This window comes from Nylanderia fulva, unplaced genomic scaffold, assembly GCF_048542155.1.
Source record: "Nylanderia fulva isolate GAGA-0341 unplaced genomic scaffold, ASM4854215v1 Scaffold19, whole genome shotgun sequence".
NCBI classification, from domain to species: Eukaryota; Metazoa; Arthropoda; class Insecta; order Hymenoptera; family Formicidae; genus Nylanderia; species Nylanderia fulva.
This window is the reverse complement of record NW_028190161.1, coordinates 379470-404912: the sequence shown is the minus strand read 5'-3', so window position 1 is coordinate 404912 and position 25443 is coordinate 379470. Positions and strand designations below refer to the sequence as shown.

Genomic DNA, 25443 nt, shown 5'->3' with positions numbered 1-25443 from the left:
TGTCGTGTTTGATACGCTTTCGGTATGTAAATATCCCGGGACATTCTTATCGCTTATTCTATAGTTACATATACATATGTATAATATGTATTCCATGTTGCTCCTTTTTCAATTTTTAATGGAAGATTTTATATCTTGAATAAGCCATATGAATATTTTATATATTTCGATATATCGTTCGAAAATCATCTGTGCTAAATTTTATATCTAAAAGTAGTTTTTAATGTTACTTGAAAAAAAATCTTTTTTAAAAAATCATCTATAGTTGCATACAGATATATATGCATATATACCATATTGCCTCTTTTTGAATTTTTAATGGAAGACTTTATATCTTGAATAAGCCATATGGATATTTTATATATTTCGATATATCGTTCAAAAATCATCTGTAAATTTTATATCTAAAAGTAGGTTTTAATGTTAGTAGAAAAAATCAATTTAATCTTTAATCTAAAATTCTATTTTCTGCCATTCGTGTCATTAATTATATAATCACTCCGGAGAGTTCAATGGTCTCTGTCCGTTGTTTCAGTAACGATTCTTTGTCACGCAATCGATAAGATTTAATTAAATCAAATTTAAATTCAAATTGATTTCCAAGTTTTGACGAGCTCTTGTTTAATTTCACTAGTTCGTAGTATTTAAGATAATTTAACAATCAAGACTTTCATAGACTCTTCATAAATAATTTCTATATTTTTATCAATCAAAAGCAATTTAATTGTTACAAATTAATATTTGTTATGTTATCCCTCGAACTTGTTTCTCTTTGAACAAGACATTTATGGAATAAAGAGTAAATTTTAGCGAATAATTGGCAGACATATATTTATTCGTATAGACATTAGAACATCTTGAGGATCTCTACCGTCCCTAATCGCCTTGAATACGTAATGTACCCGACAGTAAGGTCAAAGCGCATACTGATAAAGACCAATATACTGATAAGACCAAGAGATTTAGTACGGAAACGTAATTATTCAAATTAATCTCTGCTAAACCTCAAACAGCCAAGTTTACATTGATAAAATATTTTTCATCCAAACTTGTCTGATCTATATAAATTTTTGTCGTTGACCCTAACTACTGAAAATAATAATTTACTTTTATAATCAACGAAAAAAGATTTCCGAGAAGTTCCTTCGCAACAAAATGAGGACAACGGTTTCCCTTCAAGTTAAAGACGCAAGTCGTAAAGATAGAAAATAAACATGGCATGTCGCGCACTATCATATCTTTGCAAATCTGCAGTCCTTCGCCTGTGTCATCAGATAGTCGACGATAAATGTGACGAGGAGGAGCGCGAGCGCGTTGAGCTTCCTCACGTGAACGGAAACCAAGGATGATCCATGGAGTCAGTATAGAAAACGTAAAGGAGTATTTCATAGCACCTTTCTATAGGAACATAGATACCCGTAGGCAGAGGAACGTTGGCAGCATTCAGATGCGCCGCGCGTCGTGCCGCTAAAATAAGGCTTCCTTCACTCGTATATATCCGACCGCCACGATCCCGCATGTATGTATGCATACAGGGTGTCCGAAAGGATTCATGTAATGGCTATGTAGAATATTTGTCGAAATAATAATTTTTCATAATATCACATTTTTATATACTTGCATACATTTTTCAATATCGAATTCTTGCATTGTATGTAAAATTAGATAAATATATTATTATATATTATTATATATATTATATATATAATATTATTATATACATACAATATATTATTATAATATTGGTGAAAATAAAAGTCCTTCTTTAATCACCTCCAAAATAGATAATTTTATATAAATTTAACGTATAAGACGGGCAACAAGAGCCAAATCGCGGATGACAATGCGTTATCCTAACGAAACTAAATAATTTTTCGTTAGAATTAAATACCGGTGCACAAGGCACCAAATTTTTACTTGGACACGGCCAAGATTTTAAATATGAAATAATCTCATATTTTGAGATTTAATTTCAATACCCCTTTAACCCCCCTACGGAAAATAAATAAATGAATGCAAGAGAAAAATATAGATCCGAAAATCGCTGAATCGGGAATCGAACCCGAGACCTTTCGCTTGCCGGGCGACTGCTCTTCCAGCTGAGCTATTCAGATCCTTTCGATTCTATACTTTTCTCTGTTATATATATATCGCCCGGCAAGCGAAAGGTCTCGGGTTCGATTCCCGATTCAGCGATTTTCGGATCTATATTTTTCTCTTGCATTCATTTATTTATTTTCCGTAGGGGGGTTAAAGGGGTATTGAAATTAAATCTCAAAATATGAGATTATTTCATATTTAAAATCTTGGCCGTGTCCAAGTAAAAATTTGGTGCCTTGTGCACCGGTATTTAATTCTAACGAAAAATTATTTAGTTTCGTTAGGATAACGCATTGTCATCCGCGATTTGGCTCTTGTTGCCCGTCTTATACGTTAAATTTATATTTATATTACAGAGCCTTGTTAAAACTCTTATATTAGATAATTTTATTTGGAAAAGAAAACTATTAGAAAAATAATAAGTAGTAATTCCTTTTTTTTGCCAGTGATTAATAAAATAAATCAAATAATTTTTAACGACCCAACTGGCATAAAAAAATATCTTTATTTATATGTCTAACCAACAATAAAGATATTTTTTTATGCAGTTGGGTCATTAAAAATTATTTGATTTATTCTATTAGAAGAAATATTGTTTTTTCTCTCTTCTAGTTTTAAATTATTATATATGTATAGTTTTGAATTGCATATTCTATATACATCGATCTATATATAATTGAAATATATGTATACATTTACTGTTAAATTAATTTAAGATATTATACACTAACATTATACGAAAATATATTAAATTTTATTGCAATATAAATATTTCTAAGAAAATACTTTCTCGTAAATATAAATCAATTTAATTATTAATATATAATCTCTAAGATATAATATCTGAACTAAACTGTGATATTGAATTGCATCGCGAGATGTAATTACGATCCAGGTGATATTCCAGCCGGAAGTAGATAAGACAAAATAGGTCACCTTACTATTAGTTAGCAAGTAACAAAATCCAGGTTTCCGTAACTAGACTTTATCTTCCAACCGATGAGATCGAAGTCTGTTATCGAATATCTAGCCTGATTTATTGAAATCGACGGAACCAACTTCGTCCCTTGTAATGTTCTGATATCGAGTCGGGAATATCGAAAGTAATATTAAAATCACATTTGTAGCACAACGCAGAAATAAGAGACTACTTCTAATTATATCAACTCAATACGATGGGAATAAATCTATCCGACACGAGAAAGAAAAAACGAAAGAAAATACAAAAGTAAAAAAAAAGTTAAAGTTATCGAAGATTTTCCTTCAGCTCTTTTATTTAAAAAAAAAAAAGAAAGACGTGAATTAGAAAATTCGAAAATTTTAATTTATCTATCTAATGATTATTAAAAATATTATTAATTAAATCATTTAGTTCTAAAAGGAATAAACAACTAATGATATCTTTTATATAACGCATATGTATTAAATGAAATTCAATGGAATTTTTTCAGATAATCTAAAACTATTTTTGCTGCCAGAAACTTTCCTTTTTCTCAATATTTGTTCAAAATGTTTAAAGCAAATCATGCGGATATTTAAACGCAATCGAGATATCGAAGCGAGAAGATAAGCTAATGACACACTTAATAATGATGTCTCAAGAATTCCATGTACCTATTTAATTCGCTAAACTATTTTCGTGCTGCAGGTCGCGAAAATTTGTTAACTAATGAAATTCGATGGCTTGCGCGCACATGCTTGGAAAATAGAAGACGTATACCTCGACAAGCTCGCAGTAGCGAGCAGTAAAGATTCGAGGATCGTTCCTACGCGAATCCCACGAAGTCCCATCACGTATCCAATTTTCCAGAGATCAGCCAGCTCGATCCAGGGAGCTTTGGAAATCAGCAAATTGAAACGCGCACCGTTAGCCCGAGATGTCTGGTGTCGCGATGAAGTCAGGAAGAGCATTGCGCGCCTCTTTGTCAGAGATAAATCAAATAATTTTCGGAGAAAATGCTTAGTCAAGATCTTAATTTCGAAATCAGTGAAACTCCTTGTCAACTGACTTCACACCGACATATAACATTTGGCAGAGTATGATGAATAAGTATATGCGAAATGAATATGTTTCACTTGTAATCGATTCCAATGATTTTGCGAAAGTTTAATACTTTTTTCTATGACTAAAGATCAAAAGATTTATGTGTGACACACATATTTAATACTTATTTTTCTCTTCTTTCTCTTTTATTTTCTATGAAATAATTTTTTATCTGAGAAATTCTTGGTACATATATATTTGTGCAGCTTGAAATATGTAGACGTTATCGAAGATATTTCGACTAAAATTTCAGAATACACACACACACACACCTGTGTAAATTGTAAATCATCAGGTTCGGACCGCCATCGTTTCATACCTTACACGTAATATGACATCAAATATTCGCCTTGATTCTCCGATAGTCGATGAAAATTTCGTTTCCGAAAAACAATGCACGCCACCATTCACATCGAACTTTTATACTTCAACGAGCAACTGCATATACGCGACTGCAAAAATTACATTGTCCCAGCCGTCCGTTATCGATCGTTAAGTCGCGCAAAATTTCGCATCAAAATCGTACATCTGACGGTTTTTGTTTTCCTCCACTCCGTCATACTCGCGAATCGAAATATATTGGAAAGCATTTCGTTCTTTTTCTATATTTTTTCATCTCTCCTATTTCGGTAGACGATCTCACATATGACGCAATGCACAAATAAAAGAATGAATGGATATAATGTATAGAAAGCTGATATTTCTCTATGCTTGCTATCTCTTTTGTCATGAAGATAAATAACAAAATATTGCATACAGAAGACACATTATTAGATACTTTATATGTATTACTTCCAGCTTCTTAGTTTTGTATCGTGATAGCATGTCAATACATAATATGAATAACGATAAATGTAAGCCCACTCATAATTTAAAATTCGAATTACATGTGTCAAAATAATTCTTTTAACAATATTCTCATTTAAGAAAAAATTATAAAAAATATATTATAAATTTTTTTTAAGTACAGCTTTTGTATTTTATACATACAGGGTTTTTCCGGAAAGTAATGCGTCGCATTTTTTTAAAAAAGAATTTATTGATCGCATAGGTAAAACAACTTAAAATTGTTCGAAGTATGACCCTTCTGCGTCAATACATTTTTGCCAACGCGATTTCCATGCGTCATAAGATTTCTGGAACTCCTTGACTGGGATGCTGTTCAGGGAGGCCGTCGAAGTAGCTTGTACGTTGTCAACCGACTCGAGCTGTTGTCCTTTGAGCTCCCTTTTCAGCCGAGGAAATAAAAAAAAGTCCGCCGGAAATTGGGATTATCTGCACAGAGTTGCTTGAGTTCTTCACAAACTTCCACTCGGTGTTGCTTTTGCGCATCGGTCAACACTCTGGGCACAAGTTTTGCGCAAATCTTCCGCATGGCCAAGTCTTCCGATACAATCTCGTGAACAATCGTTTTCGGCAAGTTCAATAATTCCGACATTAAGCGAACATTCATTCGACGGTCTGAATTCAATAATTGGCGCACACGAGTCACATTGTCGTCCGTTCGCGATGTTGACGGGCGTCCTGCGCGGGCCTCGTCGGCGACCTCCTTCCGACCTTCTCTAAACATCTTGTGCCATCTGTTTGACTGCGATTTAGAAAGGCAATCGTCCCCGAAAACTTTCTTGAGCATTTCAAAAGTTTCCAGCGGCGTCTTGTCCAGCTTCACGCAAAACTTTATCGCATAGCGTTGCTCTATCGTTCTCTCCATCACAAGTTCGACGCGACCACTAAGCAGAGGTTCACAGAATAAGCCGTCCTAACCCTCCAAGCGCATGGAAACAATTGAGCGACCTACCGTTGGAAAGCTAAGGGTACCCCCCTTCCTCCCCAACCGGTCCCATCGCTCTGCGATGTATAGTCGCGTCACAAAAAAATGCGACGCATTACTTTCCGGACAAACCCTTAATATCAGTCTATATATTATGAATATATGTAGAAAATATATTGTGTTTTAATATATTGAATACTGATTCAGTACGCAAAAGAGAGAAAGAGAAAGAAAGGAGGACAAAAAGAGAGCAGAATTGAACTAATTTTATATTAATAAAACAAATAAGTATTTTTTTAGCACATTTATTGTATATCGAAAAGCATGTAAATGTAACGATAAAAAAGATACTATTTTGTATTTTAGATAGTCAAAATCTACTACGCTTATTGTTAGATCATCTATTATATCAATTTATTGATTGATCTTCTATTTTATACAAATCTTTTTATAACGGAAACTATTTATATTGTGCTGCTTTATTATCCTTTAAAGCCTTATCGAATTACTCGAATTTGCTACCTAATGGATTCTGAAGCCCATAAGATTTTATAGGATTTAAGAGCAACGACGAAAACCACAGACAGTGGGTGAAGAATACAAATGAAGAAAGATTAATTTCCCATTAAGAAAATTAATGATTGATATTATAATAAAAAATTTGAATTGCGCATCGGTTAACACTCTGGGCACTCTGGGTTGAATAAACATTAAAAAAATCAGAAACGCCTGCAATGAGAAAATAAAAAAATATATATATTTATATTTCTGGGACTTAAAAATTATTTGATTTTATTTAAGACATCCATGCTCTTTTTATTTTCTTATTACAGACGTTTCTGATGTTCTGAATGTTTACTCAAATTTAGAAAATAATATATATATATATATATATATATATATATATATATATATATATACATTTATATATAATTATTTTAATTAATATATATATATATATATAATTTAGAAAATAATATATATATATATATTATTTTCTAAATTTGAGTAAACATTCAGAACATCAGAAACGTCTGTAATAAGAAAATAAAAAGAGCATGGATGTCTTAAATAAAATCAAATAATTTTTAAGTCCCAGAAATATAAATATATATTTTTTTTTATTTTCTCATTGCAAACGTTTCTGATTTTTTTAATGTTTATTCAAATTTAAAATTTACGATCAATTAGTTTATTTCAGATAGATTTTACTTTACGTGTTCACTTCAGTTTTCTGATTATATTGTATTAGTGATGCTTGAATTTTATATTTAAATATTTAAAACTTTAATTTACCTATTCAAATAAAATCAAAGCATCACCGATACAATATAATCAGTTTCACTCGTATCGTTAAATTCATAGATATTTCTGCAAGATCGTAAAGAACACGCGTGATATACGTTCTTAACAGATTAAATAGTAAAGTAGGACGGCCACGAGAAAACCAACGAAGATATATGTCGGTTGTTTTCCTGAAACTCATTGCGCACTGCAGATCTATTAACTTTATGAATGCTACCACGCCGGCGATTTAACATGCGAACAGAGAAGCAAAGTTGTATTCTCCTTGCACATGATTTGCTAAATGAGTAACGATCCAGCTACTATATGAACTAAGAACACGCGACATTATTTAGGTAGTGTCAAAATCTTTTATTATATGGCAGAGTTAATGTAAGATAAAGAATGCAGTAAAAATACTAATAGGCAAATAAGAATGTTTCATTAAAAGGTATCTACTTTATTTCCAAGATAGCTGATAAACTGAAATTAATTAATTATTTATGTATGTACGTACTTTTCGAATGTAAAATTATTAATTCTTTTAAATAAAATAACTTCTATTAAATATTCTCTAAATTACAAAGAAATTCTGAATTAAATTCCAAGTTAATCATTAATTTATAATAATACTCTTTATCCGATAATTTTTTGTAATTATTCAACTTGTAACTGTAAACATATAATTGCCTAAATTGCTTTAATTTTCGAAATTTTTTTATTTCACATTTTAATTTTATAAAATATTTGTTAAAGTAGTCTTTTTAATTAAGCATATTTTTTTTAAATCTTGATATGAAAAAGAACATAAACATATCTTTTTGCAACTATGCTTAGCACATTATTTGCATTTGCAAGCCATTTAAAAATATTTACGTATATTTTAAACGCAGATATATAATATACGTTCCGATACATCACATTTCTCGAAAAAAATATTCGTCTCACAGATGAAATCATACTTTACTCCGAAAAGACTACTTGAGAGCGAACACTTCCAGAAATGAATAAAATTTTATTATCTCTTGGAATAACGATAAAAGAAAATTGAAAATTCAGGAAGAATGTGTCTCTCTCTTTTTACGATTTTGTTCTAGTATGTGAATAATGTTAGGCACGGCAAAATTAATGCCTTGAATTCACACATAAATGCATACAAGAGCATCGTGTGCATACGAGAGCATCGTGTCGTGTGTTGACGGGAAATCGTGATTTTGTTTGTAATAATTTTATTGCCTTGTGAATTTTTTAGAAACTAACGACATTGTAGAGAGAGTGTAATATAATAAATTTAAATTTGATATATATATTAAATTTGATTTGATGCTATATCGATATGTAGATTTGAAAATATAAAAGTCAAAAAAGCTTTACGAATTTCTGATAAATTAAACTACATAGTATTGTGAAATATAATCTAAAATGTAATATATAATATTGTAAATAAAATATAATTTTTACTATTATTTACTATTGTTAAAAATAATTAATTCTCTGATTGAACACAGAACACTTAAATAAATGTTCTAGAGAACATTTCTATTATTAGATCAATAAAAAGGTCTTTTTTCACACAGATCAACGCAAGCTTTAATATACAAGACAATATGGTATTACAAGAAAGAATTAATGAAGCTCCAAGCTCATTAAGAAAGGTTCAGCTGCGTTGTTTCGAAATCGAGTTTACTCTCGTTAGGAACGTTCAACTTCATTTAAACTTAACTGATATGAAGAACAGTTGCGCGAGTCTGAAAGGTTTATTTCTTATATAAGGCTTTCCTATGAGAAGGACCAGAAGATACAATGAACACGAACGAGTATTTTGACGTATTAGATTGCCTCGGGTTCTCTCCTCCGTATTTCTCGGTATACCCGGGCATCTCCGACACGAAATCCAAACCAGTTTTCTTCCGGAGACAGAAAGGACGATGCTCTCCGGTCGCACGACTATTTTCTCGATCACGATACACCCACCCACACGCACGCACCTGTGTATATCAATACATGTCGAGCTTTGAATTTGTGTTATACTGCGTGTCTCGAAATCGTCTCAATTGTATATATGTATATATAGTTGCAGAACTATTTAATAATTTTTCAGCAAAATATTCGAATTTATCTCTTCCTTGATGTGCATATTCAAAGATGAGATAGAATTCAATCTTTCTTCTATAAAAAAATAAATTTTTGTTACGAATTATAGGATTTTAATATAGTTTGTGATATGCAGTTTTTTGTTGCAACTTGAGTCCCAAGTTTTTATAATTTCTCTTATTTAAAAAAAAATACAATTTTAAGCAAAATTTATTTTAAATCATAGTAAAATTTGTATTGCAAAAATTTATAATAAGAGAATAATAAAATTTTATATGTAAATTATATTAAAATTTTATAAAAAATTTAGTAAAAATATCACAGTCTCTGACTTTACCCAAAAATCAATAACTTAAAAAAAGTATACACAGACACTGCACATATAGATACGAAATATAACCTAACGTTTTAAAATAGAAACAAGAAATATAGCTAAAATTAGTGATGCTATTTGATCAGCATACAGATGGAAGTGATACGAGATATTTGCACGCGGAGAAAAATATAAAAATGCGTAGCATTGCGCAGTAACCACGTACACTCACAAATATACATTTTAACTGGTTTCTGGCTTTTTTTCGATGCATGATCGGCAAAGTTAATAAATCATTGCTTTAGCTGGTGCCTAAATCGTGTGCAGAAAAATACAAAAATTCACAACATATATGGAAATGAAACCGCGCGGTGACTGCATTTTAAATATGTATTGCGTGTCCACGGTTTTGGAACAAACACATTTGCACCCCCTATATTAATCATCCACTTACACAATCTTATTACTCTTATTACGTTTTTGAATATTCGTTTCTTTCTTTTTTATGAAATATGCAAGAGAAGAGAAAATTGTCACGGACTATGTATTTTCTTTCAATCATAAATTCAAAAAAAAATTATTAGTTCTAAACATTTTTTTATCTTTAAAATATTGTGATAATTAAAAACTTCAAAAATTAAAATATTTATATAATTTAAAATTGTGGAAAAACAATATAAATTATCTGCACATTGTTTTTAAAATTCAGTTTGGTCTCGAAAAAAACATTTTATTTTTAACTATCTTATACAGTGGAAAAGTTTAATATTAATATAAAATTTATATACTATATACAACATTATAATATATACAACAATACAATGATCTACTAATTATATAATCAACTTATTATCATCACAATATTTATAAGAGATAAAAAATAAAATAAAAGCTTCTGTTTCAGATAAAATCTTCATCAAGAATTAAGAAGCTCTTTATTATCAAATGCCGTATTATCCAATTAGTTTAGAAATCATTATCAGTGAGCAGACAGTGAAAATGTATTTCAAGTGAAGGACATATCGTCGATACGTATTTAATTATGGTACTATTATCCGATTAAATTGTTCGATTCAGTTGGATCAGCCGACCTTTTTCAAGTGCTTGTCTCCAGTCGATAGATTAATAAAATAACCTTCGCATTCAATATTTCAGAGAATCAAATCAATGAACATAAATCCGAGGCGCATCTGGAGTCATCGTTTAACAGAATGGAAATTTTATTAGTCTTATGACGTCAATATCGTAACATTGTTATCAATGCTATATTGTCTACTGCTTCGCGACGGCATTTTAAATGTTTTATTTCGGTATATACGCGGATTCATTAAAATATATAATATATAACAGAACTTTATCTTTTCCTTTCATTTTATTAATTTTTTAAACATATAAATTCCTTGATAAATTAGGCATTTTTAATGATAATTTTGATATATCATTTTTTCTTAAAAACTGCAAGCTTCTTGCCATTTAAACTTCAAAAATAAAATTTTATTAAAAAATTTTGTTCGCAATTTGTTAGTGAACTAACTAAAAGACAAAAATATGTGTATATTTTATTTATTTTTTTTTTTTGAAAACGTAATGATGTCGCATTTTATTTCGAATTTTGCGTTTATGAAGTTACATGCACGTGGAGACGCAGAATATATCAGAATGTCGTGCTTTTATGCGTGCTTGCATTTACGCTCGCAGAGAACTTTGCCCTCAAGACATAAACCAGTTATATGGAGTCCATTCGTTCGAGATCTATCTCATTCCATCGTTGTAAACGACGTCTCGCGTATCGCAATACGATGCGCATAACGAAAAATTCACAACGAGATTCGCCTGTATTGTCGTGGAACTTCGAGGTGCACGACGGCACGCGAATTTATCGTTCCAGTACAGCTGGCAGACGTAGGAATAGAATGATACAGTATCGATTGTTATCAAAGCAATATAAAGATGTCTTCTCGTTGCCAAACGGCGCAAATGCGCGCTGATTTGTGTGTACGATTATACATCTAATTTACGTATATTCCGACAAAATATATATTTCCACAAATTTTCTAAAATAAATATATTTCGAAATATTTTCTGAAATAATTTTCAAACATGAAATGCCGCGATTTGGCTCTTATTGCCTATCTTATATATGTTAAATTTATATTTATATATTACAGAGCCTAGTTAAACTCTTAATTTATACACGCTGGCTTAAAGGCGTTTATTTACCAACATTAATATATATAACAGAGAAAAGTATAGAATCGAAAGGATCTGAATAGCTCAGTTGGAAGAGCAGTCGCCCGGCAAGCGAAAGGTCTCGGGTTCGATTCCCGATTCTGCGACTTTCGGATCTATATTTTTCTCTCGCACTTTATTTCTTTAGGGGGAATAGGGGATACATGGAATTAAAAATCTCTTGTAGAGATTATTCCAATTTTATATCTTGGCCGTGTCCAAGTAAAAATTTGGTGCCTTGTGCACAGGTATTTAATTCTAACGAAAAAATTTAGTTTCGTTTAGAATAACGCACTGTCATCCGCGATTTGGCTCTTATTGCCTATCTTATATATGTTAAATTTATATTTATATATTACAGAGCCTAGTTAAACTCTTAATTTATACCGTGTATATATTTTATATGCAATATTATTTTTTCATTATTTTATTAAAAAAAACATGCGGATTGTTTGAAATATATTTTTTAAAATTCCAATGTAATGATTCCCTAAATCAGAATTTGAAAAAATTACTAAATGATTACTTATTATTCCAAATGTATGAACAAATTAATTATCGTGAAAGATTAATGGAAGCAACTGCATTCCTCGCAAAGTCCATACAAAGAGATAATAGTTTAAACAAAAAAAGCTTCTTAAATAAAGTAAATTGTGGTTTTTGTTAAAGAGAGTCGAAAATCTGCGATTATATGTATTAATTACCCTTTTGATTTACAAACACAGGTAAATGCGGAAATAATATTGCATTTTCAGGATATATCTTAAGCTTCCGCGAGCAAGAATCGAAACTTTCTCGTAAACCACGCTTCGTGGATCAACGCGACGCTCTTTATTGCGAGAATAAATCTCTCAATGTTCTTGACTCGCGCAGAATTCACGGATCGAAAAATCCCAGGCTGGACATACGAGCACAAAGCGAAGGAAAAGAGGAAAGATATAACGTGAGAAATATATGTTTCTCCTTCTCACATACATAATCGTCAACTGACATCGCCCATTGTGCGAATGGACGACGAGATTTCGCAAGTTATTGGAAATTTTCACGATGATTCTGTTTCTATTTTCCGTGCATTTTGCGATATAAAGCGAAGAACGTAAATAAAGATGATTTTTAAAGCGCTCAAAAATTACAAAAATGTCGGCGAAATTTTTTATCTAGCAATAATCTTCTAACTGAACAGCAATTTCGCGATTTATTTGTTCTTGGATACTGTAAAAGTTCCGCAAGATTCCGCAAATATGTATTAGGCTTTTAGATGTCAAAAAAAAGATAAATCGAAAGTAATTTTGCGATGGAGATACATTTAAAATAAATTATTAAACAATTTCTAATCCAAATAGTCCAACATATATAATATAATATTTAAAAAAATATAACACCTAACGTTCAATATTCCTATAAAAGAATGAATCTTTAAAAATAAATTTAACTACATTAAACACTTCATAACAATTTGCAAATTATAAAATATTATAAATTATAAAATATATGTTTAAATACTAAGAAAAACCCTGATTTCTAATGTTAATTTTGTACGTTTATAATAATAGATTTTTAATACCAGAGTTCAACGAAATTTATAATTAAAAGTTAGCATTATTTTCTTTGAGCGGCCTGAATCCCACATTTGCGGATGATTCGTGCTGGAATTTAGTTACATAGCGATTATGTAAATGTTTTCGAGACGCCTTCCTTCAAAATGTAAGCTATGCCTTTCAGAAATGCTTCGCGGAGGAGTACGTCAGAAAGAAGTTAACTCCGCCTTACAACCACGTATAAAGCGTTCGCAAAGCCGTGAAATTCGGAAATAGCGACTTTATTGCCGGAAAATATTATTTATCGCGTACGTTTCGCAACGTGCTAATGAAATATGAAATCATATCACACAAATTCTTCGTAATTTTACGAACAAAATGTGCGATAATTATAACAAAATCAGAATTAATAAGACGATTATTATAGCTGTGTTCTATTAAATTGCGCTATTTTAAATTTTTATTTAAATATAAAACTATATTTATAAATCTCTTTCTGAAAAAGATGTGTTACTTAATGAGAATGTAGATTGCGAGTGCAGATAAGCATTTAAGATACGTATAAAATTACATTTTAAAGAGGATGAATACATTTAGCTCGCAGGTTTCTCGGATTATGCGCTCTAAAGAACTTTGAATTTTTAAAAGAAAACTCATATATTCTAGGAAGGTTTCTAGTTTGCAGTATAAATTCCTGCAAATTTGAATTTAGATCCTTCACATTTCTGCATTTTAAAATAATATAGAAATATATACAGGTAATTAGCTCCAATCAAATAAAGATGTTATTATTAATTTTGTAAGTGGCAATTATTTATTAACATCAATAAATGTTAATTTTAAATTAACGTTTCGAGAAAGATTTTTTTATTATTCTTATAGATATTCTTATTATTCTTATTATTCTCATATAGATTAATATAAATAAAATAATGTTGTTGTACTATTCAAATGGTTATAAAATATGAAGGAAAAAAATTCAAAAAACGAAATCTCGGACTGTGATAATTTATATCTAACTAACAGACCTTATAGCTCATATTCCGTCAGTCAGATCTAAAGGAATGAACGCATCAAATAATTCAACTTTCGAACAATTCTGTCTTAATTATTGCGAAAATAAAAATTCTTATAAATATAATTCTAAGAAAAGAAATTTAATTAACTTCAATTCTTGTATTATGTATAGGGACAATGTTGTAAGGCTAAAAAAAAATTCCAGATTAAAGATGGGAAAAATACGCGAAGTAGCAAAATCGACGGATTTACGACGCGATTATGTAAATGCAGCCGCGATCTGAAACATTACGCCGTTTCGGGGATAATATCTTCCGGAAGTGCCAGTTCGAAAGAGGGGTCATTGATCCTCAGATACCGTATAGCATCGCGCGAATAAGGTCGCAAACAGCCACGGCGATGTAAACGCCATCCGAGTGCTCCGCACGAAAATCTGTAATTTGCAATCATTTTCGAAACCTCGACCGCATTTATTTCGATCGTAACCTGTCCATCATCTCTTTGCATAGCCGTGTCTCGCTCGTTCTCTCTCTCTCTCTCTCTCGTCACGATTCATGAATATTAATTCCTCACTCTCAAAATATATAATGCCGTAACGCCTTTATCGTTCGGACGGTCGCGCGGATCATTGCACTCGAAAAGCAAAACCTTTCTCGTCCCATCCCAGCGCATCTCCCTTACTTGTTTTCTTTCTCCTGCATTCTGATCTGCCTTGGATGTCATCTTTTTAGCCACCGGGACGAGAATTTTTAGCGACATTCATGAACGGCCTAAGGTGAGATCATCCCAAAAAAATTTCTTTGCCTCCTTCTGAAGTTTCCCAATATCGGATTTCTCAATTTATCAGATATTGCAAGAATATACTTATTAGATAAACAACATAATTGTGTTAATGCTCGTTCTCATAGATTAAAATTTCACAAAAGGTACAATATAGAAAATATAGAAAATATTTCAGATTTGCCGCAGCTTCTTTTTTGATTCTTTAAATTTTATTGATTCTATTTTTAAATATGGAGAAAATATAGAATAAATTTATTATTAAAATTTCAATTTTATCTAATTATTCAAAAATAATACTTAAAAATAATTTACAATAATTTGTGAAGCTTGAGATTTGTGGGGTTTAAGATCTATAAAACCGAATAAAATAGCACAGCGAGAGTGTTTGATAAGAGAACTTTTACCTCGCGGGTTTCCATCTATTTCGCGATCTAATCTGAATGCGATATCTTTGCGCGGAGAAACGCTCGATCTCTAATCCGTTGTTGTTTGACGCGAGCTGGAAGATGAAAATACATGCAACACGGAGATTCCATCCCGATTGTGGGTGTATCATCCTGTGTGACGGCGCGCCACGGTGGATGGAATTATAAATTCGTTCCTTGCGCACACCGCATACCTTTAAAACAAATTCCAGCGCTCGCTCGAGAATTACGGAGCCGCTCGTCAATGAAACTGGACACTGCCAACGTTGTCGTGCACACAAGAGCAGAATGCAACAAAGAAGTCTGTACCATTCTCCTCTCGCCTATAACTACGAGAACCAGCTGACTGTAGAGGAGATAGACAGGTAGGTAGGTAAGTGAGTTGGTCGAAGGGGACCGTCTCTCTTATTGTTAGATGATTCTCAGGTCTCAAACGGGGACGCGACATGATCACGTTATGATTTTCATGATCAAAATTATTATATAAAACATTAAATGCCGCGGAACTCGAGGAATAAATTGTTTATAATTTATAAATTTATTTTTTCTCTCTCTCTCTCTTGTAATATTCGAAATATTCTATACAACAATTTTTATTTATAATAAATATATTTTATTTATAATATTTATAATATAAATTTATAATTAATATATTTTATTAATTTATTCATAACACTCAAGCATTTGAAAGATTTTTATATCCGTGCGGAGATTGCATTAATATTTTCTTTTTAAATCTAGTACATAAAATTTATTAGAAAATTACAAGATATGTTTCATAAAATTATATCTTTGCTAAATATGACGTAGACATATATGACAATAAAGTTCTATTAAAAATATCTGTCTTTTATAATTAAAAAGTACACTAAATAACTATACGAATTTGAAAATTACGCGTTGTAACAGCAAATAATTAAAATATCTGTTATCTATCTTCTTCAACATTGAGTACTAAATCTCACATTTTTCATTTAAAAAAATTCTATTTTTATTAAAAGAAAAAATACATCTACTTGTTTATTTATTTTATTTCTGTGTAGACAAGCAATAACATTTTATCGAATTTTTATCGAGATTTGTTATAACAAGAGAGAGAAAAGAGAGGAAAAAAGAATTGCTCGCGGAAAGCATATTGTAAACAAGATTGTAATACGACAAATTTAAATACGAAATCAAGTTGATACAACATTCCTGGTGTAATATGATTAAAAAAGCATACTATTTTCGAAACAGCTGATTTATCTATTATATTCCTTGAGTATTTTTCTAAAGAGAGTATAACGGAAATCGCAAATTTCCTCATAACGCGGGAAAGGCGTGACTCATTCGTTATAGACGAGATAGATAGACCTGCAGATACATAAATTCAAAGAGTACGCCTTCTTAAATTAATTATATTTTATGTACTCACATGCAATCTCTCTTTACACAGACAACTCTTCTCTCAACCTTTTATTGACATTAATCGTTAAGCGTTATCTGTAAAATCTAAACTAACCCTAATTAATCTTCGCATGTCTAATAAAATTATTTCCATTTTTCTTCACACACATCACGCTCAAGTATTACGAGAAGCTAAATGTATACTGTAAGACATTTTTAGCTTTTTATAATAAAATTATATTTTATAATAAAATTATGTGTGTGTGTGTGTTGGACAGATATATTTTATCTATTATAAAATTTTTTTAAATAAAAAGAAGCAAAAGATTTCATAATCTATAAAATGTCATATACATATTTTTCTAAAATTAATTTATTTATAAAATTAATATAAAATTAATCATAAAATTAATTTTCATAATATTTGTCCACTTTTGTTCTTATCTGTAAAGCTTTGCAAAAATTTTCCATCACACACATTTGCAAGCTACAATTCTTCCGCGAGATTTACATTTTAACTCGTTGAAATCGAAAATGCTATTTTATCACAAATTACTTTTTCTTCGTTACTCTGGAAACTTTTCTGCCTCGTTTCTGCGTGGTCAAAGATAAACGCAACATTTTCGTCCGTTTGCTTTCCGACAAGTTAACTTCTCGGGATACGTGCGAGCTCGGATGTGGCAAAGCTAGGAAAAGCAAGCTGCGAGAAAAGTTCCTCACGCTTCTCTCTCGCGGCTTCAGATCCCACAAACGCGACTTCATTCGACGATTCGTGCATTTATGCTCGTTTGTATAAGCAGCTTAAAACAAATATCTTTTTATTGCTGCATTTTCTACTTTACATTCTATCTTTATTTCGTTCCTCGCTAAAATGTCTCGACCCTTTCAATTTTTCCTTCTATCTATTCATATACAATATTAGTGTAATGTTCCTTCCATTTTTATCATTTTTTATCTCTACCTGAGTTTTTTCCTATTTCCTGTTTTTCATTACTTAATTAATTTTTATATAAATGACACTAAGTATCGTTATATCAAAACTGGGAAGCAAGCTTTTTTCTGAGTAAAAAAATACAGAAGATATATTACAATATTAAAATAATTTTCAACTAATAAAAAATATCGTTATTTCAAACATGAGCAGGATAAAATATAATGTTCTATAATTCATAATTAAACGAATATATAATAAGTGAGAGTTATTTCAAACATGAGCAGGATAAAATATAATGTTCCATAATTCATAATTAAACGAATATATAATAAGTGAAAGTTTTAATTACCATATAAATTCGAATTATATAGAAATTGCAGTATTATAAATAATATAATTTGTGCAATGTTAAAACTCTTTAATCTTCGATCCGCCTCAAATGTGATGTGCAAATCGCCTCAGCTACAAGGCCGAGCGATATGATTAATTTTTCTGCAGCCGGTGTCGTGGTAACATTAACCGGCATAGAATCGGTTATCAATGATACGTTCCGTTGAATTCGGCTAATCTTTCGGCAGACTCTCGATACCGCAACGATACGAGAACTCGTTTAAAAAAGCTTCGCGTGTCCCTCCGTGATTTATGTTTTTCTTTCTTTGTGATATCGTTATTCGATAGCACGACCACGATAGCGGTTGCACTTTGCAGTCCATTGCCGGTGGCGAAGGATAAGCCGCGCGCAGTCATAAAACCGAAATTTCTAAGGCTATGAAGTGTAACCGCCCATAAATCGAAATCGTAATTCTCTCCATTACCATTCAATAGCGGGAGGAGAGAAAAAAAATTAATCCGAAAAGAGCGCTCCGTTTCTCATAAAACTTTGCCGTTTCTGTGACGTTAAGTGAAATAGCGGGATGGAGATGGTAAAATTAATCGCACCTTGTCTGAATGTAAGATGAAGTGAAAAAAGACAATTTCGATAGCTGTTACGCATTAAAATAAATTGTTAAAGTTGAAATAATATTATTCCAATTAAGCAATTTCTTAAAGCTTTACTCTCAAATAATTTTCAAAAAATTCTTTAATAATATTTAATTTCTTTCATTTCCTCAAAATGTATATGTATATATAATTAAATCATTATATAATAATAATAATTTAATTTGAGATTTGCAAAAGGAAAATAGAAAAGAAAAGAGATAAAAAAATATTAACTTCTTAAAATGTATATCGTATGCAATACCTATAACATTTTTATTGCGCGTATCTAAAATAAACGTGTAACGGTAACTTACAATTAGAAGCTGAGTAAAATGTATTCAAATGTTTTCCGATTTCACAAATAATTTAAAATTTTTAATTTATTTACTTGTAACATGATTTAAATAAATCTGCATCTTTATCTCTTTCGTCGTATATTTCAAAATGTTATTGCAATGAAATTAATTGAGACATTAGCACATAAAGATGTATATTATGAAAAATATAATGTATCCTAGGCACATTAAAAATTCACATGATTTAAAGTCTCGCATCTATAATAAAAATGCTCAGATGGGATAGTCAGACACTGTTCGAAAGGGCGAAATTGAAGGACGAGTAGTAAAGGAGTAACTCTGCAAGAACTCGCCACTGTGTCCTCTCAAGATAACCGGTACATCGGCCAGAAATACCTATAGGTATATAATACCCAAGCCGTAAACGAACTTTTTATTCTTTCTCTGAGAGAGAGTAATGCTCTGAAATGTACCGTTACATCGGCGAACTGCCGAAGGGTCCGAAGAGGGCCGGCAGACATTTCACGGATCGTTCAAACCTTCAAGGTACAAGGAAGAGGATGCGAGAGAGAATTAAAGTGTTACATGGTCTCTACTTATATCACGTTGATTCGTTACACGCCTGTTATTCAGTTAATCTTCCGTAATAACGTTCGTCGTTATATAATTTATCGAAATATCGATAGCTGATATCAGACATCTAAATTGATTTTTTTTTCATCGTTTTGTGAATGTCATATTGCGTTAATTGTAAACTAATTTCAGAATAAAAATCTGTTCTAACAAAAATATTCATTATTCTACTTTTATATTATTTACATACATAAATAATATACGTATATTCTAAAAAAGATTTAGTTTTTCATACAAAAACAACAATGTGATTTGTTTTTCAACAAGCTATAACTATTTGTTCAAGCAAAATTGGATCAAGGAATAAACTAATTATAATTAGCAACAAAACAGTCGCAAACTTCCGCTGAAATATAATCGTCCAAAGCAAATTTCGCGAATACGACCAACACGAAAGGATTGCATTGCTAGAACTACTCTGGGGAACGTTATGACAGAATAGCACAATTAGGTCAGAATATACAGTCAGGAAGGTAGCCGGTTGAGGTTAAGTGACACGATGCAATAGTATTTAGCTATACACACATACAATAGTGGTGGCTTTGAAGGGACCGTCCTAGAAACGATGATGGAGCAAACAAAGGAGGCACGTGCCGCAATGTGTAACTGGTAGACATGATGTCTCGTGAGATTTGCGTAATAATTTCAACAATGTATCAGCTCACGAATATATAATTTTCTCAACCAAAATTAAGACAAATACCAATTTCATTATTAAATATTTTGTTAAATAGATCTGAGAGAGAGAGAAATTAAGTTTTTATTTAAAATTATATCTGTATAATAAAATTCTGGATTCAAAGCTCTTAATATTCATCAAAACATAATAATTATTAAATAAAATAATACTGTTGTACTTTGTGGTATAAGTTTCAACAAGAGAAAGATTATGTAAATCAAAAGCTTGAGACAAATGTCAGAACATTGTGCAACAATACGTGTCTTTCGTTACTTATTGTTAGTTTATAAAAGAACAAGCATATCACATGGATTATAGAAGTTAGAATTGAAACTGAAAGATTATACTTTGTTCTCCAATTTCTCTAGTACTTTGCAAAATAAATTATAATTTGCGAGCGGAATTATACAAACAACACTTATGTCGCGCCGCATAGCTTCACATTCATTGTTCCCTCTGTTATTCACAAATACATGTAACAAATACTAATGCAATTAGTGCGATGTTAACGCAAAAAAAAGATAACTTCAAATTTGCATAAATATTTCTCATTAATGTAAGAGTTCTTATATGTATAAAATTGCTTTTAACAGCAATGAAAAAAATTAAAAATTTAAAATATTTTATGTATTCGTTTTTCATCATTTAATGATGAATTAAAAACAAGTTTGTCGAAAGTATTAAATACGCAAAATTTTATTTTTACACTAAGCTTTCTTTCCTTTATATTTTTTTGTCAAATTCCGCTTTGAAATGTAACTATATGTAATGTCCTTTAAACAGCGATTAATATTCTAGAAGAATATTTGACTAGAAGGACCATCTAAACATAATTCATATAGAAGACGTGCCAAATTTATAATATGTGTGCAAAAGTTCCCATGAAGTATAATGCCGGGAATATATTTCTCTCCGATTGGATAATTTTAATAACGCCAATTTATAGTAGTTACTTTATAGTTATTTTAACGAGCAAACGACTATGCGCAGCTTCGATATCGGTAAACTCTTAATGTAATAAATTTTGAAGGATGAACCTAATGCGCGATTCTATGAACAATGAATAAAACATATTGGATAATGGCAAATTACATTCTCTATCTTTATATTTTAAATTTATATCTTTAAATTTCCAATTGCATTGAAATGCGCTCTAACAATAAAACTTACAAATGTAAAAACCTCAAAGTGAATTATAAAAGATAAATAATTAGTAACACAATGCCGCTTTCAAAAATTATATTTTTTAAATATTTTTATAAATATTATTTTAATTTAATGTAATAGCATATTATTGCATCTTTAATATACTATTATATTATAAAATGTATATCCAATTTACTCAAATGCTTAAACTCTCTAATTATACAATACTTCAAAAAAGTCAATTTATACTACTTTTACTATTTTAAAATAAAATTATATACTTTTTCCGTTTGTTTATTTCAATTTAAATATAATATTCTGTTATTCTATGAAAGAAAAAATTAGTGGCTTTATAAAATTATTTTGTATCGCGCGACGATTTACAAAAAATCTATTTAATATTATGTACAAAGTTTTATATAATTTAAATATTATATGTGCGTGAAAGTTATAAATACTTTTACACGTAAAATTTCGTGCACAATCTGGCACAAAAAAACCCAATATTTAATGGTAAAACATCAATCGTAATAATACAAACATGTGATCATAAAGATAAAATTAAAAAGATGTGACGATATCAATAGAATTCTGAAGCGGAATTACTGAATTAAACCATAAAATTTATAACCATTTTAACGTGTAAATATCGCAAGCAAGTGACGTGCAAATATCGCAAAATAAATGATATTTTAGCACGATTTTATATGTTCGAGAAACAAATAAATGTTTACAGTTTTCTTATTAACAGATAAAAAATACTTACTTTGTCTTCAACTTTACTTAATGATGAAATGCTATATGAGATGATAACAAAATGATTCATATAAATAAAAAATTTTTCTGATTGATATAAAGATATTTACGAATATTACGCGAAATATATAATAACAATATTACATATAATAAATCTATTAATAATATATATATAAATCTATTAATAATAGATATGTATAAATCAAAATTAATAATAGATATATAGATCTATTAATAATAGATATATAGATCTATTAATAATAGATATATAATGATTAAATCATAAATATATAAAGTACATAATAATATTAAATTCAATTCATATTGATGCTACACAACGAAATTATTTGATAACAGCAATCAATTCGTGGCAAATTTTAATGCATGTTGAGTATTGCATTTTAGATAATTAAAACTACAAATATTTTAAAGATGCTTAGACACTTTGCTACAGCAAATAGCTAATTAAAGAATTTTGATGCATATTATAAAACGGAATATGTACTTGTACGCAACATGTGAAATTAATTGGAATATAAAATCTATGATAAATAATATTTAAAAGAAGATAATTGACTTCTTCATTACAATTTACATATTTTCCTTTACAATCTCACTCATAATAAAGTTTACGTTCTCAATATCTTGATTTGTACTCCCTCGAGTAAGTTCTTCATTAAGTAATCGAAAGACAAGGAACAAGAAAAAATGAAGAGTTTCGTAGAACGAAAACTTAACTCATTAATACTAAGCGGCTGAATTAATGCCTGGGCAATCTAATTAATTTGCAAAGCTTTTATCTAAAATATTTGAATCCAAAAGTTACGAAATGAAAGAAAAACATCGTATATACTTCGTAAAAAATATACAATTACAATTTAAAAAGTTTATCTTCATTTTTAAATATTTTTAAATGTTTGAAATTTATTTCGTAAGATTTTTAATGAAATTATTTAACGCGTTTTTAATATCGCAAAACTATTCTTTATAACTTTTCTTTTTATATATATCTCACTCTCGTCAATATTGGAGCACAGAATGTTTTTAATTTGACCATTTCTGCGTTAAAAAATATAAAAATACGTTTTTTCATATGCGTGTTTTTTATAACATTAAAATACATTCAAAGATTAGGTATCAGTTTCGAAAAAAAATCATTACAAATGTTTCTGTGAGGCATATATTTGCATTTCAGGCACTCGTTTAATGCCATCCCAGCTCATCGGAATATTAATAGACCGAAAGTAATTAATGACTTACCCTGTGTGGCGCCTGAAGAAGCCGATGCACGGCAGCGAGCTGGTTGATTAGCGGCAAGGTCGCGCTGAAGGTGTGATCGGGAGGATTAACTGGATAAAGGGTTGGATAACTGAATGGATCGACGTCGTTGAGATATTGCACTTGACATGTGAAGAACATCTGGCGATACATTTCTTCCCGCCAGCGGGACCGGCCAAAACTTTCGCAATTCTTCGTTCCGAAAAAAGGTGACAAGATCCACTACCCCACCCCCAACTCCCTGTCACGTGCGCACAAAAATTGTGTGCGCACGCCGTCACACACTCACGCAATGCGCTTTGACGTATTCGGCCGATTTATTTCGATCCGGCGGCTGAAATGAAATAAAAATATTCCTTAACTTCCTGTTTTCTATTCGCTGCTAATTACGCTCGCCCTTAGTCCTCGCTGATGAGATCTCAAAATGCATCAATATATGAATGACAAATTACTCAAAACCTAAACATAATTCGAGATTCTTTCATAATTTTGTTTTAACATTGAAATATTTTTTTATATATTTGAAAAATATATTTAATATATATTATATGTAAAAATATATTCATAGAATATACATATATATATTTTTATATATATGTTTCACGATTTATTTTATCAGAACAGAGTTTCTTTCTGACAAAAACTGAATAATTCATAAATTATTAGCCGAGAAAATATTGTTCATAAATCACAAAAAATGTCTACAGGTTGAAAACTTCTTAATTGAAATTCAGATAAAGCACAACCGCAGCGTAAATATTTAACCACAGCGTGTTCGAACTTTTCAGTGTCGTTTTTATTATTCTATCCGATATTATATTTTCCTCAATAAAGATCTAGATAACTTGAGACAACTTGCGTATATTTATCGAACTGTAGATCTGTCTATCTACTTGTTTTCATTTTCCGAACAATCTGCCAATCATAAAAGATTTTTCAGCACACGTAGGAATCGCGACAGAGAGAATACGTATTAAGTACCCGTGAAAGTGGCAATGTTAGAATCATAATAATCTAGGACTGCAATTATCATCGTTAATGCAATCGGTAACCACTTCGTTTTCAGACGGTCATTGACCTTCAAGTTTCCTTTCACTCGCTTATCGATTTATTAAGTCAAAGCAAAATCAACGAAAATGTTCTCATCTGTTTGAGATTTTCATATTTAAAAAATTGAAAATTTATTATACGTTTTTGGATATTTTTTTATTTAAAAAATATATAAAGTTTTATATCAGTTAATCGTTATATTAACTTCTTTCCTTTACATTCAAGCTTGCAAATAAATTTTTCAATAATTAGATTTTTCACAATAATTTAAGAATTATAAATAAGCTTTCTTTCTTCTTCTCTCTCCTAAAATTAAAAAAAAATCTGAATTGTTTTTGATCTAGATGATATAAATATATTACAGCTTCGCAAAATTTATAACTATAAAAATTATTTCGATTGCAAGACGATTATCCAAGTATTGGTACCATTCACACATCTGTTAGTAGACCTTATACAAAGTTTGATGTAGTGGAATGTTGTAGCTACTCGATGCAGTAGAAACTTGCTTGTAGTTGATCGAACTTCAAAAATCTAAATCCCCACACTACAATCTTCGCTATAACATGTCGCGATTATACCGGGTTTGCGCGGGAAGAACTTGCAACAACTTATGAAAAAGCGCTTTGCTCTATACCGGTTCTCACATCTTTATGCTATCACGTTACTATGCACCATTTCTAGCATGAAAATGTTACGTTACAAG

The 25443-nt window shown here is 30.4% G+C and overlaps 1 protein-coding gene across 4 annotated transcripts in view; it reads right to left on the bottom strand.

Moving 5' to 3' along the window:
- The window catches only part of Fhos (Formin homology 2 domain containing), a 183127-nt gene that overhangs the window by 129517 nt on the left and 28167 nt on the right, over positions 1-25443 (bottom strand). Inside the window, exon 2 of one of the 4 annotated variants that reach the window (XM_029309241.2) lies at positions 23670-24021. The exons of the other annotated variants lie outside the window; for them this stretch is intronic. Coding sequence (XP_029165074.1) covers positions 23670-23840 — 171 coding nt within the window. The 5' untranslated portion in view covers positions 23841-24021. The remainder of the gene's footprint in view (positions 1-23669; positions 24022-25443) is intronic. 4 annotated transcript variants of the gene reach the window in all.